This window comes from Onychostruthus taczanowskii, unplaced genomic scaffold, assembly GCF_017590055.1.
Source record: "Onychostruthus taczanowskii isolate IOZ18803 unplaced genomic scaffold, ASM1759005v1 scaffold7, whole genome shotgun sequence".
Taxonomy (NCBI): domain Eukaryota; kingdom Metazoa; phylum Chordata; class Aves; order Passeriformes; family Passeridae; genus Onychostruthus; species Onychostruthus taczanowskii.
In genome coordinates, this window is record NW_024504786.1 from 14,988,344 (window position 1) to 15,006,509 (window position 18,166).

General features: G+C 39.4%; 1 protein-coding gene across 3 annotated transcripts; it reads left to right on the top strand.

The window, feature by feature from the left end:
- The first annotated feature begins 587 nt into the window (after positions 1–587).
- Positions 588–17,282, top strand: CDC7 (cell division cycle 7). Of its 3 annotated transcripts, XM_041421576.1 has the most exons (12): positions 588–643; positions 2,049–2,201; positions 4,230–4,316; positions 6,084–6,219; positions 6,863–6,956; positions 7,065–7,207; positions 8,850–9,099; positions 9,648–9,743; positions 10,761–10,939; positions 12,126–12,208; positions 15,049–15,198; positions 16,154–17,282. In XM_041421576.1, exons 2-12 carry the CDS (start codon positions 2,108–2,110, stop codon positions 16,528–16,530), a joined length of 1,689 nt encoding a protein of 562 aa, XP_041277510.1. In that variant the 5' UTR covers positions 588–643; positions 2,049–2,107; the 3' UTR covers positions 16,531–17,282. The 3 variants fall into 3 exon arrangements, with proteins under 3 accessions (XP_041277510.1, XP_041277508.1, XP_041277509.1); XM_041421574.1 differs by lacking the exon at positions 588–643 and having other exon boundaries at positions 1,721–2,201; XM_041421575.1 differs by lacking the exon at positions 588–643 and having other exon boundaries at positions 1,721–2,201; positions 4,233–4,316.
- The last annotated feature ends 884 nt before the right edge of the window (positions 17,283–18,166 follow it).

Sequence of the window (18,166 nt, forward strand, 5' to 3'; positions counted from 1 at the left end):
AGAAATATTGACCAAAAATGGGTAATAGACAAGAAGTGCTAAATTCTTTCATTTACAAGCATACAACTGCATTAATTTCAATAAAACCCAACTACTCCAAACATCAGGAGACATTACAGTGAAGAGTTGAAATAGTTCCACTGAGTTTCCTAGTCCTGCTCATTGCTGTTCAGCAGTTACAGCTCAGGCCAGAGCCAAGGTACGAATTTAATGTTGTATTCTGTGCGATCCCTTCTGTCGTGTACTCAGGCAGTAAGGCGAAGCTGCCAGCCAAGCGCCGTTACAATGGTGTAGGCGGAGCCATTCCTGGGCCTCCGGGTCATCTGGCTGAATTTACAGCAGAGCTGTAGAGAACGAGAATTTACTGGGAACTTGTGGTCGGATTATTTCGCAATAACCACACGTAGCAAACGAAGTCCGAGGCACAAGCACGGTCCGGGTGCCTGCGGCACGGCGGGCAGCGCCGCTCCCGGAGCGGGCCGGGCTCGGGGGCACAGGCCGCGCCCCGCCCCGCCCGCGGGCAGCGCGCCCTTCCCCGCCCGGCGCCGCCATTGGCCGGGGCCGCGGCTTCCGCCGAGGGCCGGGATTGGCGGCGGGCGCGAAAGGCGGCAGCAGCAAAACCCCGGCGCGCGCCGGTGTCCGCGTGAGTGTCCCCCGCTCCTTCCCCCTCCCTCATCCCCGCTCGTACCGAGCCGCGCCGAGCCGAGCCGAGCCGCGCCGCTCCGCGCACCCTCTGCTCCCAGTGCCCGCGATGCCCGCGGGGGCGGCTCCCCTGCCCGGCCGGAGCGGAGCTGAGTGACGGCTCCGCGGGGCAGCCGGAGGGCCCGTCTGCACACCGTGAGCCCCGGGGCCGATGGGGAAGCCCGCGGCGTGCGCTTGGCCCGGGCCTCGCCGGCGGGGGCTGCCCCGTGAGGGCCGTGGGGAGCTCGGGGTGTTCCCGCTCGGCGCGGCCCCGGTGCCATCACGAGCCGCGGCGCGGTTTGGGTGTGCGCCGGCTCCTGCCGCCTGTAGCGGCTGCTCCGTACCGGTGTGTGCACCTGCGGTCCCTGCGCTGCTGCTGAGCCGTGCTGGCCCGCGTTTGGAACGGGCTAATCGGCCTGCTCAGCACTAGCTCTGCGAGTGCCTACCTGTGCGAGATCAGAACCGACCTAGCAGAAAACGGGGCTCGAAAGAGACGGCTCCTGCCTCTTGTCCCTGTTGTTACACAAGGATGACAGAGTAAAGGGAGCTCAAATTCTTTGGGGATAAAATGTATTTCTGGCTCCACAGCTGAAACAGATGAATCCTTTCATCAGCAGTTTTTCAGAATTTGTTTCCCCCGTGTGGAAAAGTTCATCCAGATCTTTAAAGGTTTGGCAAAGTAACAAGGAAGGAAAGTTTTTGAATGGAACCAGTTTTGAGCAACTGTAAGAGCTGCTGCTTCCAGGCTTGCTTATCACTGATTGTTCTGCCCTGGGAGTCCCTGCCACTCTTTTGCTCCTGAATTATCGGGGGTTTTTTGATTGCACAGTACTAGTGGACTTTAATAGTTCACAGTTGTATGTAGTTTTTCCAAGATTTGGGAAGGAGCATTTCAAAATAAGCACATTCTATTTTTCTTGTGGTGGGAGGGCAATGAATAATTATGCGTTTTGTTAAATTTGTCTAGGAGGGAGAGATCTCTCATATGGAGAAGGTATTTTTTCTCTTATAATTTCTTTCAGTCTTTCTGGCTGTCTATAGCTTTTGCAGTGTGCAGTGCAGCTATTTCTGTGTACATGCATTCCTTGCCTTTCAAAGCAAACTTTAGGGAAAAGACAATGCTTTAATGTGAATGAGGAAAAATGAGAGAAGAAAATCAGCTGTATTTAAGCTTATCCTGAAGTCTTCCTTCCCTTCTCCCCCCCTCTATCCCCGTTGCTTTCCTTACTGGTTTGCTGTTTCACTGGGATGGTGGGTGGCACTTTGTTTTAGGTAGTACAGAGGAACTCCCCAGACTCCCTAAATCTCATCTCAGGAACTGAGTGCAGGGCTAGGAAGTGTCTCACCAGATATGCTTGCTCCCCCAGGTGTCCAGAAGTGGCCCTCGAAGTGTTGGATTTTTTTTTTACTTGAGACTTGTTTTGTGATGGAGACTGTGCTGAAGTCTCCCTGTGATGAACAGCACCCTCAGCAGGCTGAAGACTTCCACGGGAATCTTGAGCAGAACAGCAAGCTCTCAGGTATGTGCTGAAACATTACATTTTGTTGCTGACATGCTGCTTCATCACTTAGAGAAATTTCAGTATCGATTATAAGCCTGTCTGTATACGATCCTCTTGTATAAAGAATTAATGAAATGAAAACATTTGAGGCTGCTTTTGATTTTAAGGTTATTCCTGCTGTTTGTGTGTTACAAAACTTCAGCAACAGCAGTTTTGCTAAACCTACTATTTATATATAACAGAACATGTTATTATAGGAGGATACCAGAATGAAAAAAAGCCAGCCCTTGAGAATAAAACTGACCAGACAAGTGAACCCAGTATTTTGCCCAGATTGATGCTGAATAGTGTTTGTATTGCTTTGTAAATATGAGAAGAAATCACTTTAAAATCTGCTCACAGAAAATGCTGGCTAATGTTATTAGTATTATTACCCTGATGGCACAATGACTGCATGTTCTCTGTACCCAGCTGAGGACCCAGGCCCCAGGACAGACCAGGTGATATTACACTCCTGTCTTTCAACAAGGACAGTCACTGACTTTTTCCAGCACTTCTCTCTTTCACACAATCCAGTTCCATTGAGCTCCTAAATGCTGTCAGTGCCTTGGGTAGGCACTGCAGCCTCTGCCACCCTGCTTGAAGAGGTCTGACAGCTTTAACTCTCTCCAGGGAGGAATCTGAATTCAGTGTTGGAAAAAATTGAGTAACTGGCAGATTCCACAGCAGTTGTTGAGTTAGTTCTCTGTGGTTGTTAGTATATACCTTAGGATTTTTTAATTCCTGAAATATTTCCCAAAATGTCTTAAAATAATTTGAAGAAGCAGAGAGAACCACTTAAAGGAAAAAAAAAATCATGTAAATATGTAAATAGTTAAGTGAGGAAGCAGGTTTCAGTTCTCAGAAGCATTTTTAGTATGTTAGTTTTTATAAAATCTTGAAATAAAAAGAAATTAAATTGAGAGTTAAATATTACTTGAATTACTAGCTAATTTATTGGGCTTTTAGCAGGAAGAAAGTGTTCTTTAGGCAGTTTTTGTTGTTGTTTAAAGTAAGGTACATAGAAAGCTAGGGATGCACGCTAATCCATGCTTCGATTCTAGCATATCTGTGATTTTAAAAAAAAAATCTTATTGCTTATGGCTTACTGCCCTGGTGAAATATGATGATTCTAGCATATCTGTGATTTATAAAAAAAAAAAATCTTATTGCTTATGGCTTACTGCCCTGGTGAAATATGATCCATTTTTACATATAGAATACATTACAACTTATCTGTTTATGCTAAATTTAATTAGTTATTTATTTTTAGGATGAAAAATGTATATACATTTGATCAGCTTTTCACAAATACCAGTTTGTGCTTAGTTCTCTATACTGAAATATTCTTTACCCCTGGTTCACAGAAATTAGTCACAGCCTCTACACAATTGATAGCTTCAAAAGAAATTAATTGTTATGGAATACTACATGATTTTTTTGAAATAATACAGTACAGCATCCTTGTCGTGCCATCTAGTGATTGCAGCATGAAATGCAGCAGCCGAAATGCAGGGCAAACATGGGCTTTGCTGCCAGCTATTATAAGCAACAGTGGGAAGGACTGCATTACCAGTGTTAAAAATATCTAAAAAATACTGCTTTTTCTGCATTTGTGATTTGCATCTGATGGATTTACACTTGTGCTTACAGAAACAACTGTTACAGTTTTGCCTTTTGTCAAATTGCTGTTGCAAATCCCATGGAAACATTTAGTGATGAGCTGTAGGTGTCCTACAAACCAGGCAGCTTTTGCCCTCTCAGAATATGCTATCTGTCAGATAAGTAAAAAAAAAATGTTTAAATGCTGCAGCTTAGTGTAATGAAGAACAACAATATCAAGTATCCACATGGTAATGTCAACAGGATAGGATACCTTTGTGCTGGTTTTAACTCTGTGTATGTGAATCCACAGTCCTATCAAGTGTAATTTGTGATCTTCAAAATAGGTGAGATATTGAATCAAGTAATAAAATTCCTAACTTACTTTCCCCATTCTTCCCACAGCAGGAGTAAAAAAAGATATTGAAAAGCTTTATGAAGCAGTGCCACAGCTTGTAAATGTGTTCAAAATAAAGGAAAAAATCGGGGAAGGTAAATACTTCATTTTATCTTGCTTAGAGTTAAGATTTCTTTTGGCACTTCTAGCTTAAAAAGTGTACATAAAAGATCCCAATATAAACAATTTAAGCCAAATGCCTTTTTTTTTACTTACTGTATGGTCTCTGTAGGAATTCTAGTATGTTTCTGAGCATATAGGTATATTAATTAGGAACCCTTTCAAGATATTTTCTTGAAAATCTGGTATATTAAAGCCTTTAAAAAAAACCCAGCATTCCAATTTTGGCAATTAAAATTTTTTGAGGTAGATTCAAGTAAATAGTCTTAAAAATCCATTCATTTTCTCCCTTACATGAGAAAGATTTACTTATGTGTAGCTGTGTTTTGACATACTTAATTGGTGTTCCTTAAGTTAGCTTTGTCTCTACTAAAATCTATTGGGCAGAAGTGGATAAGGAAAGTGAAAGGTTGGAGCTGCTTTACTTAAAAAATGAACAACTTTTTTATTTTTGAAGACATACAGTATCAAATTTTAGAGTGCTTCTCTTCACCTTGCCTTCAACAAGACAGTATTGTGAATACCTTAAATTAGTGTCAGCCATGACTATAAATAGATTCAGGTACTTCTGAGTGTGGAATTTCAGCGCTTTTTTAGATGCCTAAGAGTTTTGGTTTCAAAAACCATCAAACTACTTAAAACCCCCAGCTCCATTCCCCACAGGAATGTAAAATAAAAAAAAAAAAAACTTTTGCCTATCATAAAAAAGATAGTGTAGTTAAACAAAATTTCTGGTTATAAATAATACTCTGCTTTTACTCTTGGGAGCAAACAATGTTTTTTAAAAATACCATTTGCAGTACAACAGCATTATGAGAAAACATGTTTCAACTTAGGATTCCACTGTGGAATCACTTTCACTTTAGTAGTTCTCACCACCGAAAATAATGTCCTAATTTGGTAGTCCTTGTTGGTGCAATCAATTCTGTTGAAGGTATGGGTCTCCAGGTTGTTTGGGATTTTTTTTATGCCTGTGTGAAGTAGTTAGGTTTTGCTGGCATTGTGATGTATGTTTACAGTCATACTGTTGAACCAGCACGATGCAAACACATTACTTAATGTAATCAAAAGTAATTTCTATTCTTTATTCATATGGAAGAACACTTTAATTTGTATGTTCAGATATCTCAGATCATTAGGACAAATTAACCTCCTAAGATGCTTATTAGGATATCCTTAAAATTAAATGGCTGGATAAGATATCATACAGGCTGAATACTCCCTTTCTCAAGCAAGTGTATCACATTGGATGTGGTAAAATGCTCTGGGCAAATAAACAGTGCAGTTACACATCATGTGGGAAGCCTTACTTTACAGATAAGCTAGAGAATTAAGGAAAATGAAGCAATTTCAGAAGTGCTTTGAATAGCTCTGGCAGTGCTTTTCAGATTAGCATTATATAGTCCTCTTACATTGTAGGGAGAGGAGTTAGATGTCAGATGAAAGTAAGCTACCTAAACAAGAAAGCAAATCAAAGACAGGAAATTTACATTCAAAGAGCACTGTGTCCCAGGCAAGTTAGACAGTGTTATATTTGCACTTTTACTGACATAAAAAACTTGTATACAAGATCAGTATATTCAGTATTAGAAAAAAGGAACTGGATTTTTCTTTTCTAGAATCTGCTTTTGATGTAGTATCAAGTGTAGTGCCGGATTGTGAACAGTTAGATCACTTCTGTAAAAATCTGCATTGACCTAATTAAAAATGTTGAAGACAGTTTTTTTCTCCTTTGTTTACAGGTACTTTTAGTTCTGTTTACTTGGCCACAGCACAGCTACAAACAGGATATGAGGAGAAAATGGCCCTGAAGCACTTGATTCCAACCAGCCACCCTCTGCGAATAGCTGCTGAACTTCAGTGCCTCACAGTGGCAGGGTACATAAACAAAAAAATTATGATTTTCATAACTGCTGAACGTTGTCTCACTGTTTTGTATTTAAATTTTGTCACTTCTCTTGATTTGTTTTTAACCACACATGTATATATTCTTTTCCTTGAGAGCAAATAACAAAAGGAGTGTCTTACCTGTCACAGATGCCCTTTGCTGCTCGTCTCAGTTTGGAGGGGTGCTCTATTTACCAGCTGAGAAATTCCATTATATATCTTTGTGGTAACAAAGTTCCAGTTCTGAAATGCTTGGAAAAAAGAATCACTTCATTAGAAATGTGGTTTTAGGAATGGATACTTGTTGGTGGAGTGTGCTGAATAGCACTTTCTTAAAGCAGTAGGATCATGAAAGTTAGGGCCTATATTAATTACAGTGGTAACTACAAACCACAGCCCCACAGTTAATCTGTACAGTTCTATTCCAAACTGCAGAATGGAGCATAAAATGGAGGTCAAATGGAACACAGCTATGAGCAACAAGAGCACAAGCACTGATTGCTGCTAAGACTGCTGTCAAAATATAAATTAGGATTATAAAAGAATGCCTGACTGAAGTTTTTATTTTGAAGAAATAAAGGAAAATAAACATCTATCTTCTGGTCTTTGTTCAGTAATACTACTTTTCTTCTAGGGGACAAGATAATGTGATGGGAGTTAAATACTGCTTTAGGAAAAATGATCACGTTGTTATTGTTATGCCATATCTGGAGCATGAGTCCTTCTTGGTGAGTCAGACTTGATATGTAGTAAAATATTCAATTAAAAGCAGATGCATAATTATTCTATAATTATTCTATGATTGTATAAATTACAGTATCCAAATATTCTTTCAGGACATTTTGAATTCCCTTTCCTTTGAAGAAGTGAGGGAATACATGTTTAATCTGTTTAAAGCGTTGAGGCGCATTCATCACTTCGGTATTGTTCACCGTGATGTCAAGCCCAGCAACTTCCTCTACAACAGGCAGCTAAAAAAGTGAGTCTGGCCATACTGTGATCTCATCTGGGGATGTGTGCCTTGGCAGAACAGAGTCAATTAGGCATTTAGGCTTCTTTCCTTCCAGCTGCATAACATGTGCTTAAATAATAAAGCTAAAAATGTGGGGTTTTAGTTGTGAAATTTTTCTTTCCCTGTTAAGGGACTTAAGAAGGGAAGGATTGTTTTTTACTTAATGTATTATCTGCTTCATAGAGTGACAAAGACCTGAAAAAATGAAGATTTTACTACTGATTAAAAGTACTACATTTTCAAATAAAAATGAGAAAAATAAATATGGAGGTTTTTAAAATAAATTTAATTGTAACTTGTGGTGCACAGAATGATTCTTGTACATTTCTAATAGTGGATAGAGTAAAACTGATACAGGTAAGATAGCTGGCTTTGGGTTGTTTTCACTTTACATTGAATTAATGTTTATAACTAGTAGAGTTGGCTCTTTTGCCTGCAAGTTACAAAATTCAAAGATTGTAAAAAGTGAGGTACTGCTTCTTTGTGAAGAGCTGAAATGGACAGAATGCTTCAGTGCTAGCAGTCCTATACCTGTATTTGTTAGCATTGTGCTTGTAAAGTTGAGACACTGAGGTGTTGGAGTGTGTCCAAAACAAAGCACTGCAGCAGGATGCACATCCCCCAGTAAAAAATGATGATAGGAAACAGCCTCAAGTTGCACCAGGGAAGGTTTAGATTAAATATTAGAAAAAAGTTTATCAAACATTGGAATGGGCTGCCCAGGGAAGTGGTTGAGTCACCATCCCTGGAGGAATTTAAAAGACTTGTAGATCCAGCACTTAGGGACATGGTTTTGTGGGACTTGGCAGAGTGGGATTAACAGTTGGACTTGATTTTAAAGGTCTTTTCCAGCCTAAATGTTTCTGTGATTCTATGCAGTGAAAGTTTGTAGGGGAGATTTGATTGCATTTGGCCAAACTGAAAGCTTAAGATTTTGAGAAATACTGTTTTGTTTTTTTTTTAATCTGTCAAAATGAACACGTACTGTCATTTTGCTCTTCCTGCATTTTTTGGAGCCTTAATCTCCACTTTGCGTTTAGAGCGTGGAGTTGAGTTTGAGACCCAGGGACAGATGGATTGTCTCTCTACTGGTTGCAGCAAAAAATAATTCTCTTAGAGACAGATCTGAAGTGTGAACTAATGCAGCCTTACCTGCCTGAAGACTAAAGTAAAGTCCAGTAGTATTTGCCAGAACTCTGTCAAAACTTTAAGCACTGTTGGTCTGGTCTGTCTTCACTGCTACCTGTGTCCTCTGCTCATGGGAATCCTGCAAGAGTAGAGTCACTTGCACATGACTGCTGGCTGAAGATTCAGGGCTGTAGGATTAGAAGAACTTCAGAAAGGAGTTGCTGGATATATTTTTTTAAATACCTTTGGAGGAAGGAGGCACTTGATAATATTTTGGGACAAGAAACAATGAACAATGGTGTAGGGTGAAAACATTGAGGAGATAGGTAAGATGGGTCAGTAGGAGGAGAAGGAAGAAAATAGGACTGTGATGCTGGCAACAGTACAGATAAGCAACATTGAATGAAATGTGAAAGATAAGTAAGTAATTGAATGACTTATAGATACTTTGTGACTCCTGATTCTGAATTTGTCTTTTCAGGTATGCCTTGGTAGATTTTGGCTTGGCACAAGGAACCCCTGATACGAAAATTGAGCTTCTTAAAACTGCCCACTCTGAAGACCAGCAGGGAAGTTGCTTGCAAACTAATCGCACTGTAACCTTGGGAAATGGGGTTTCTGTCAGTGTCACAGCACCTAAACAGACAGCTCAACAGCCAGCCTCAAAAGCAGCTGATAGAAGGTCCAGCTCACTTTCAAAAGTACAGATGAAACAAGGAAGAGGAGGAAAGGTTCTCAGTCTCTTTCATTAATGCTGTTGTAGATGTTTAATGTGTTCCTTCCTCCAACAGGGGGAGATGCAGTACTTGCACAGAAGCTGAGCCTGCATGCAGCACAGTGTTGATATCTAAGGAGCTGCTTCTACACAACTATTGGCTTCACCATTATCTGTTAGATGTAATACAGTGCTGAAGGCTGTGTAAAACCCTAACATTAAGTTACTGTATAGACAGCCTTAAATCCTTTTTTAGAGACATGGATGGGGAAACGCCTCTCCAAGCCAATAATCATTCACCTATGTTTAGTTACTGGGTGCATAACAAGTGCAGTACAGACTACACTTGGATCATCTTGGGGCACTTGAGAGGTGTGATTGGTTTTGTAAACATGTTTGCTGTTCTGTCTAGACCATGTTTCTTCATCCACAGTAACCTGATGCCTGAAAATTACTTACATGCGGCTGCTCTTGTTTTATGACACTCCACGCTTCTTTTTGAACTGTCAGTACCCAGATGCCTGTTAAACAGGATCCTTATTGTCCTTTTTGCTGGTCTTGTAGGAGGACTCTGTGCACCATTCTGTCCAGCGCTCCGTCTTCGGAGAGAGGAATTTCAATGTCTACAGCTCCACATACCAGGAGAACTCAAGCACAAAAGTAAGAAGTATTGACTCATCAGTAGGATCAATCTGCTGCATATTTGAAAAAGTATAGAACTGGTTGTTCTGTAAGACTGAGCACTGCTCCAGAATGCTGTGGAACTAAAATGTTTTGAGCAGACTATTAAGTGTGTCTTTCCTGAAAGGCTCAAAGAATTTTTCATTTCTGTTTCAGTCCTTTTTGAAGCTCCTAAACAAGGAGTTCTGTAGCTGTCTCCCTAGCTGATTTTGTTTGGATGCTAAGTTAATATTTTTTCCTATACATTTATCTGTGCAGCTCATAATAGAATCACAAAATAAAATAGTCACAATCAGAATCACAATCATAAAAGAGTTGGAAGGGACCCATGAGGATCATCGAGTCCAACTCCTGGCCCTGCACAGGACACGCCAAGAGTCACACCCTGCGCTTGAGAGCACTGTCCAAAGGCTTCTTGAGCTCTGTCAGGCTGGTGCTGTGACCACTGCCCTGGGGAGCTGCTCCTGTGCTAAACCACTCCCTACTTACCTCACGACATTTAAAAAAAAATATTTTGCAGTTGAAGCTGAGGCTAAAACTTGTAACTATTTTTCTGTAATTAGTATTTAATATGACATGGGGGAAACCCCAACTAATTAGAGGGTTTGGTTTATGGTATTTTATTGTAGAACTAGAGTTAGTGTCAGTGTGTTGCTGTGTCATTTCATATTTTTTTCTTATTCTCATGTTGAGCCAAAAATCTTGAAACACTATACTAACTTGAAAAATACTTGCCTTGTAGCTTCAGAATATCTAATATATATTGGTTTTTCGGTAAACACTGAAAATGTCTTCTGAAGGGGAGGAAGTCAGTCTATCTAGAAAGTTCCAGTGTCTGTTTTGTAGTAGTTTTGATACTGTTAAAGAGGTTTGCTCTCTGTTCTAAAATTCTTGTTCATCAGTATTTGTTAAGTCAGTATTTTAGGAACTGTCCTATCTATATGTAAAGGGAAACTTCTTAAATATGTCACCATCTCTAAAATATCTCCATTGCAGCTCATAAAACAATCAAAGATGATAGATGTTTCGTCTAGGAAGTTGGTAACAAAGAAGAAGATTATTTCTACCAAAACTGTGAGCAATGGGGCAGCCAGGAAAGCTGCCAGTGGTTCCCCTTTAAACCTGCTCTGTGACTGTTATGCAACGGACAGAGTTTGCAGTGTTTGCCTTTCAAGGTAATTTGCTTTGATAATGTTGTAAAATTGTCTACTCTGCTGTCAAGCAAAGTCAGAAACTTAGATTTACTAGACTGCTGATTTAGTAAGTGAAAGATAGTATTTGATCTCTGCAGCCCTTAAAACACTGAGTATGCTCTTTTTAAACAAAAATAGTTTATGGAATTCATGGATTAGTTAATTGCTATCTGCAGCTAGAAAGATTCACTGATAGTTATTTTCTTGTTGTGTTTATTTATTCACCTACATCTGCTGTAGAAAATCCCTTGAGTTAATTACAACACTTAGAAAAGTGTTCTAAATTCTGTCATTTAGTAGTTATCTAATAGGCCTAAACTATAGCAACAGTCGGGATTCTGGAAATCATGAAATGTAGAATAAAAAGGAAGCATGATTGTTTTGTATTTGTTCATCTAAAAACTAACAGAATCACAGAATGGTTTGGGTTGGAAGGAAAAGGTCATCTTTTAAAGGTCACCTTTTTCCAAAACCCCGGCCATGGGCAGAGGCAACTCCCACTAGAGCAGGCTGCTCCAAACCACATCCTACCTGGCCTTGAGCACTGCCAGGGATGGGCATCCACAGCATCTCTGGGCAACCTGTTCCAGTGCCTCATGCTGCAGAATCTCAGTAACTGAGTTAAACTCCATCCATCTGCAGGTGGTTTTGGTTAGATCTACTACTGCCTTTTATGCACACATGATCTTTAGTTAATCCAACAAAAAGTAAATTCTTGGCAACACTGAGAACAACCCTTGGGATGCTCTGCACTAACACAAAGCCATAGCATCCACATTCAAGAATCTCACACACTTTTTGCCTTGGGTTAATTACCCTCAGCTTCAAGTTTCCCATGAAGACAAGCCTTTAACAAAAATGACACTTTTCTTAGATGAAACTAAGAGAAGGTCATCGTGAATTAAGTATGCAATTATGTGTTTCTCTGGTTTTATCTTATGCTAGTTAGTATAATTAAAATATAATAGATAATAAGGCTATTATGTGTGTATCTTAGGATTTCATGCTAGATAAGATGCTTGAAACCTTTGTAAAACTTGAATAAAGCAGGGTTAGGTTATTTACACACCTTACACAAGTATATTCTAAAAATAATAGTAAGTATTATTAGATTTAGAACTTACTTATCAACTTTTACATTCTAAATATATTTGTCTCTTATTACAAGGCGTCAGCAAGTGGCTCCCAGGGCAGGAACGCCTGGATTCAGAGCACCAGAGGTATTAACAAAGTGCCCCACTCAGACCACAGGTACTGCCCAACCGACCCAAACAAATGGCTTTTTTCACCTTTTCATCCTTCTCATTTGTGCATATTTTGTTATCTTTTTTTATGGGAGGATTTTTTATCCCTTCCATTTGTCATCCCTTCTAATGCTTTTCAAGTATTTCCTGATTTTAATTAAAAGTTTATTATTCAGAGGAAGAACAATTCAGGAATATTTTTCCTGTGTTTGAAACTTGAGTGTGTATTTATTCATTTGAAAGGTAGTGCCATGTGCAGGAGTTGAATACAACATATTTAAAACAAAGAAGAATTTTTTATAAAGGTTCTTGGCTTATTTGTTCAAGAAAAATCTTGAATAAATCTTGGGGAGAGGGACCATTGTTTAGCCTTTGCTAGGCAAGTTGTAACACATGCTGCCATAGCAGGTGTAATTAATGGTGTAATTGCAAGTGTGTTCTAGAAAGCATCATTTAATGACTTTTTATCATATTTTTACTTTTTGCTAGTGGTTTAAGTAGCTGGTGTGTGTAAATGCTGTAATTTTTTTGAACTAAAATTTTAATTTCCCTGTGTTAAAATTTATTTAATAAGATTCAGTGGTTTGGGTAAATACTGGGGCAGGGCAGAGGGATGGTTAATGCATTATCCGATGCAAGCAAGGTGGGAGAGGTTGTGCCTACCTGCAGGATGGAGAGCCAATAGAAGCAAAGTTACCCATTAAATATTTGGTGTATGGCCAGGAGTTCTGACTTACAAAAAAATAGAAATGTTCTCAAAAACTGGATTTAAAACATAAGATTTTAGCCATTTTTTCCTGAATAACTTTTGAGCAAGTTGTTAATTTTCAGTAAAGTATGTACACACACTCAGAATAGAATTAACAGTATATTTGATCAGCTTATGCCTAGATAGCTTACTGCTGTTTGAAACAACATCTGTGCTGTGGGTGTGACTGGGATTTCAAAGGTATGGCAGCTTGTGTGGAGTTCTTGTGCCTGTGCTGTAACAGCCAGCTTTATGGGCTAGCAGTCACCCAGAAATCTAGGACAAGTTGAGACAATCTCTGAATCTGTCTAGACAAAATTGAGGCAGAAAGAAGACATACCTAGGAAATCCTGGACACAGGCTGGTGTTAAGAATGTTTTCAGATGGTTCTCTGTTCTCTAGGGTAATGAGTTTACAAAAAGTAGGGATAAATCTAGACACCCTTGGGTGTGGCACAGACATCCCTGGACTGAGTCAGTGGTGCTGAGCTCCTGCAGTATGTCAGCAAAGGCCTTAATTAGAACTGGGTACACTAATGTTTATGATATTATGTTTTATTTGAACTAGCATGTAGTACTGTCCACTTTCATCTGGGGCTGCTGGAGTCACCTCCTTTACTCCTGCCAGTCTTACTCCTGGTTTTGGCCTCCGTGCTGACACCAAGTTATTGGCTGAATCCAGCTAAATCTACACAGAGCTGCTACAGCACATGTGACCCAGGTTCACAGTACAACCCAAATTCCCAAGCTGAGGCTACACAGGTCCAGTTACACTTTCCCTTGGTTTGTCTCTTGCTCCCCTTTCCTCACTAGCTGGATAACACACTAGACAACAGCATAGGGAGGAATCATGATTTTGATGTCATTCCACAAGATCTTGCACTCTGCTGATGATCACAGCTCTACCACAATTGTGGGGCCAGGATTTACTGCCCACTCAGATGGATGAAGCCTTATAATTTCAGCAGGAGTCATATAATTAAACCTTCTCAAAGGTCTTGACCTTGATTACTCCAGCTTACCCAACCACATCCTCAGGGGGACACGTGGCCCCTCAGATAGTTTCAGTATCATCTTTCCAACAGTGATACAGTAATACTTTCTTACAGGAACTGTGCAGAAGGCTGAAAACCTTTCCACTGTAAATTGTGCCAAATGATTAACTTGGATATTTATTTTTTAATAAAATGCATAAAATCTGGTTTTGCAACTAAAGTCAACCTAATACTTTTTTTTTCAAATCAAAGTTCTGTGCTGAGTGTTTCTAATTAAAATGTTCAAATTAATTACTACCCATTTTGCTACTTACTTTTTTCAACAGGACTAGGATGAACATGCCTCTATTTCCCAACTGTTAATTTTTCTCTTTGGAGTTTGAGATCCTTCAAACTCTCTCCTTGACTTTCCTTGCCATCTCCTAAAATGTGCACCTTAGTGAGCCAAAAAAATTATGGCAGACAGGTATTCTTGTAACTTCCAGCACTGAAGTTTCCATCAGGCTTTGGCCTCTCTCCCCAAAGTACTCTCTGTACTCTTCATAACACAATGAAAGTGATGAATAACTTTGAACTATTATGGTTTTTAAACTGCCTATCTTGTCAAGTGAGTTCATATTAGAGAAGAACAAAGTTCATAATAAGATCAATTTCTTAGTACTGCTTACCTGTGCCAGCCTCAGTCCCCAAAAATTGCTTCACAAACATTTGTGAGTTGTTTTTCATTTATAACCCTTATAATAAGGCTTTCTTCATATGAAGTAAAGTTAAATACATATCAAACCAGCCATTTCATTTGCCCTCTCTCATCTTCCCAGGTAAAAACAACTTCAAACATTGTTTTGGTTCATTTTAAGTTCAGCAAGTTAATGAAATTACTCATATGAAAAAAACTTCCTCTGCATCGAAGTAGGAAATTATTCTTCAATCTAATTACAGAAATTTTCAGTCTTATCTGAAGTATTATCTATGTGACTAAAGTAAAGAAGTACTTTAGAACATAACTTTTGCTGATAGAAACTTTTCAGATCATAATTTATTTTTAAAGTTGAGACTTTGTGATGAATTTGAGTTCAGTTGTTAATAAATTTGCTTTCCTTTGCAGCAATAGACATGTGGTCTGCAGGAATCATATTCCTCTCTCTACTCAGTGGACGGTATCCATTTTTCAAAGCAAGTGATGATTTAACTGCTTTGGCACAAATCATGACAGTTCGTGGATCCAGAGAAACCATTCAGGCTGCTAGAACTTTTGGTATGCAAACCTTTATTATGGGGGAAGGGGGAAAATGTTACTTAATGCTGTGATTTACAATCAATTTTTTTGTGTAAATAAATATATTTTTAGGTTTGAGAGTAATTTTGGAAGTAAATCACATTTTTCTGAAGTATATATTGACAGACTTTTAAGACAGTTTTGTGTTTTTCTGTCTTTTACAATGTGTGTATGGTGTACTTTATGCCATAGTTTTCTCAACCTGTCTACTTCCTTTCACTAAGTTAGGGCTACTTGAGGTGAAGTATGCCAACGAAATGTTTCCTACTGGCATTTGGTTAGAATTCTTGAGACAGTGTTTCTATTTCTACAAAATTCTGCCTGGAGGCTTAAGTCAATGTGACTTAAAATTTACATGATGTAAACCTTGCTTTTCCCCCTACCCCTTCCTCCAAAAGGCCTAGTAAAACAAACAAACAAGCTAAAAACCCAATACCCAACAGCTGGCCTGCTTAAAAAAAGACACAATCACCACAAAATATCCAAATAACCATTCCCCTAATTGCTTGCAGGCTAAATGCTGCAGCGCTTGCTACCTAGATGAGTAACTGCCAGCATCAATTCTCATTCTCCAGACAGAGGTGTAAAAATCAGGGTATTTAATTGTCTTCACTTCTGTTATAATGACAGTGAAATGCAAAAAGTTGTGTACAGGGTGGCTGACAACCTGTCACTACATAACTTCACATAACCCGAAGCTCTTTGTTCTGAGCAGAACTGAGATGATGACCTCTTCTGACTCTCAGGGGCTGCTTCTGTAACAACAGGGCTGGTGTGGAGGCCTGGGGGGCTGGATTTGGTTCTTTCATAGATTTGGGATGTTTTTCTTTCATGCCAGTTATACTTTGAGACATGAAGTTTCTCTGAAATAAAAGTTACCGTTGCATAGAAAGTATAATAAAATGTGGCTTCCTGTACAACTTCTTTTCCCTAGGAAAATCAGTTGTGTGCACCCAAGTTGTCCCAACTCAAAACCTACGAACCCTCTGTGAAAAGCTGAGAGGAACAAACAGCAGCTGTAAGAGATCTCAGGGGGAAGGGCCCAGCAGGTCTGAAAACAACACAGCTTTGTCAGTTGCAGCAGACAAACCCAGTGCTCCTGCCACACTTGGAAAACAAATTCAACACTTAGAGAGTTTTCAGGAAGGTGATGGTGCTTTGGAAACAAAGGCAACTGACATGAAAGGATGGGATCAGGTTCCTGATGAAGCATATGACCTACTTGATAAGCTATTAGACTTAAACCCTGCAACAAGAATAACTGCAAAAGAGGCTTTACTGCATCCTTTTTTTAAAGGCATAAGGCTCTGAGAAGATAACTTACTTTGTTGTTCCTTTCATATGTTTTGTGTGGAAATGAAACCCTGAGGCAGTTTTACCTTGTTGCCCATAGCATTTACACTCATTGAAATAATGTCACACTGTGCTCTGAACTACTGAAATTTTGTCTTGTACAGTTAGACTGCAAATGTCAGTTTAAGAAATACTTGCAGATGCAAAAGTTACATAAACATCACTAACGTGGTTTTATCCTAAGACACTTGTGAGAGGTTATTGCTGTGCATACCTGTTCTCTAAGAAAGTTAACTTTGATCAAAAACAATAAAGAAAATAGAGTTTCATAAGGTCTATGCTTAATTCTCAAGATATTCCCTTAAAATTTACAAGTTTGCCTTAAGGTAAGACTGAAATAAGAAAGTGTTTGAGAGACTTTTTTCTGTACTTGCACATCTCTGCTTTGTTCCTGTTTGGTACATGGGGGACTGAAAATGGAACAAAGAGTATTCATTTTGTTCAGACTATTTTCAGACAATAGTATTACTTTGGGAGTGTTGCTAGAGGAAAGGCCAGGTGCTGGAGATTATATCATCAAAAGAAAAGCATAACTTTTAAAAGTACATTTTTATCCCTGTCTGGTCTTTGCTACTTAGGAAATAGTAATAAATGCAGTTACTCATTTTGCATGTTTCCTCAGTGCCATGGGTAACTGTCAATGTTCCACAGCTGCTGCCTTCAAGGATGTCTTGACTTCCAGGCATAGGTTTGATTTCTGTTATGGAAACTGATTTTCAAAAAATACCTGTTCAATAAATGATTTGGTTTTATAACTTCAAAAGATTGTCTAGAGATGCTTCTGTAAAAGTCAGGTAAGGTTTTCCCGTGGGATGTTTCTGTTCAGGGGGTCTTCCACATTGGTTTCCTGCATAAATTCCTCAGTGATAGAAGACACTTTGGATAGCTCTAGTGTGTATGGCTCTTATAGTGGAACTATATCAACTATCAAGGAACTCTTACCACAGAGTTACCACACAGTTATTGTCTGGTCCTATGGAGGAAAATCCCATACCTGCAATGTGCAAAGTAAGCTACATCATGTTCAACAGAAGTTTCTTTAAACCCCTTGATGATTCTGGAGACTGAAACATAATACAGAGATGCTGATGCAGTTGCTGTAAGAGGCTTCTTTTGATAACTCTTGTAAAAGCCTTCTCATATGAGCTGATGGTTATGATAGTGCAAAGATCCTAACCAGGACGGGCTGAAGAGACAAGATTTCAGTATTTTAGAAATCTTGAATACATAGAAAATAATGGTAATGTTGCTCTGTTTCTGGCATCAGCTGTTAGGGGAAAAATATTTGCAGATGTCAGAATATTGATTGCAGAAAATCTTGAAACCCTCAAGACCCTGGGGCCCAGGTCTTGTAATTTTTGCTGTTTATATAATTTCAACACAGCACGTCACTGAGAAATTATTTATCTAAAGGAACTGTGGCCAAATTTGGCAAGCAATGCTGTCTGCCAGTGTCTGCAGATGTATTGTTTCCTCCTACATTCACTCATGCTGTCTATGCTCTTATGAGAGCACCAGCTGACAACAAGCGAAAATATGTCAGCTATCTCTTGTGAGCTTTCTTAAGCAACTGCAGCTCTTGAGCTTCCCTGCT

Excerpts from the sequence above, each read along its gene's own strand:
- CDC7 (XM_041421574.1), top strand. The coding sequence starts at position 2,033 with ATGCTTGCTCCCCCAGGTGTCCAGAAGTGGCCCTCGAAGTGTTGGATT. Across the intron at positions 6,220-6,862 it reads CAGTGCCTCACAGTGGCAGG|GGGACAAGATAATGTGATGG; the intron begins GTACATAAACAA and ends CTTTTCTTCTAG. Across the intron at positions 7,208-8,849 it reads TACAACAGGCAGCTAAAAAA|GTATGCCTTGGTAGATTTTG; the intron begins GTGAGTCTGGCC and ends TTGTCTTTTCAG.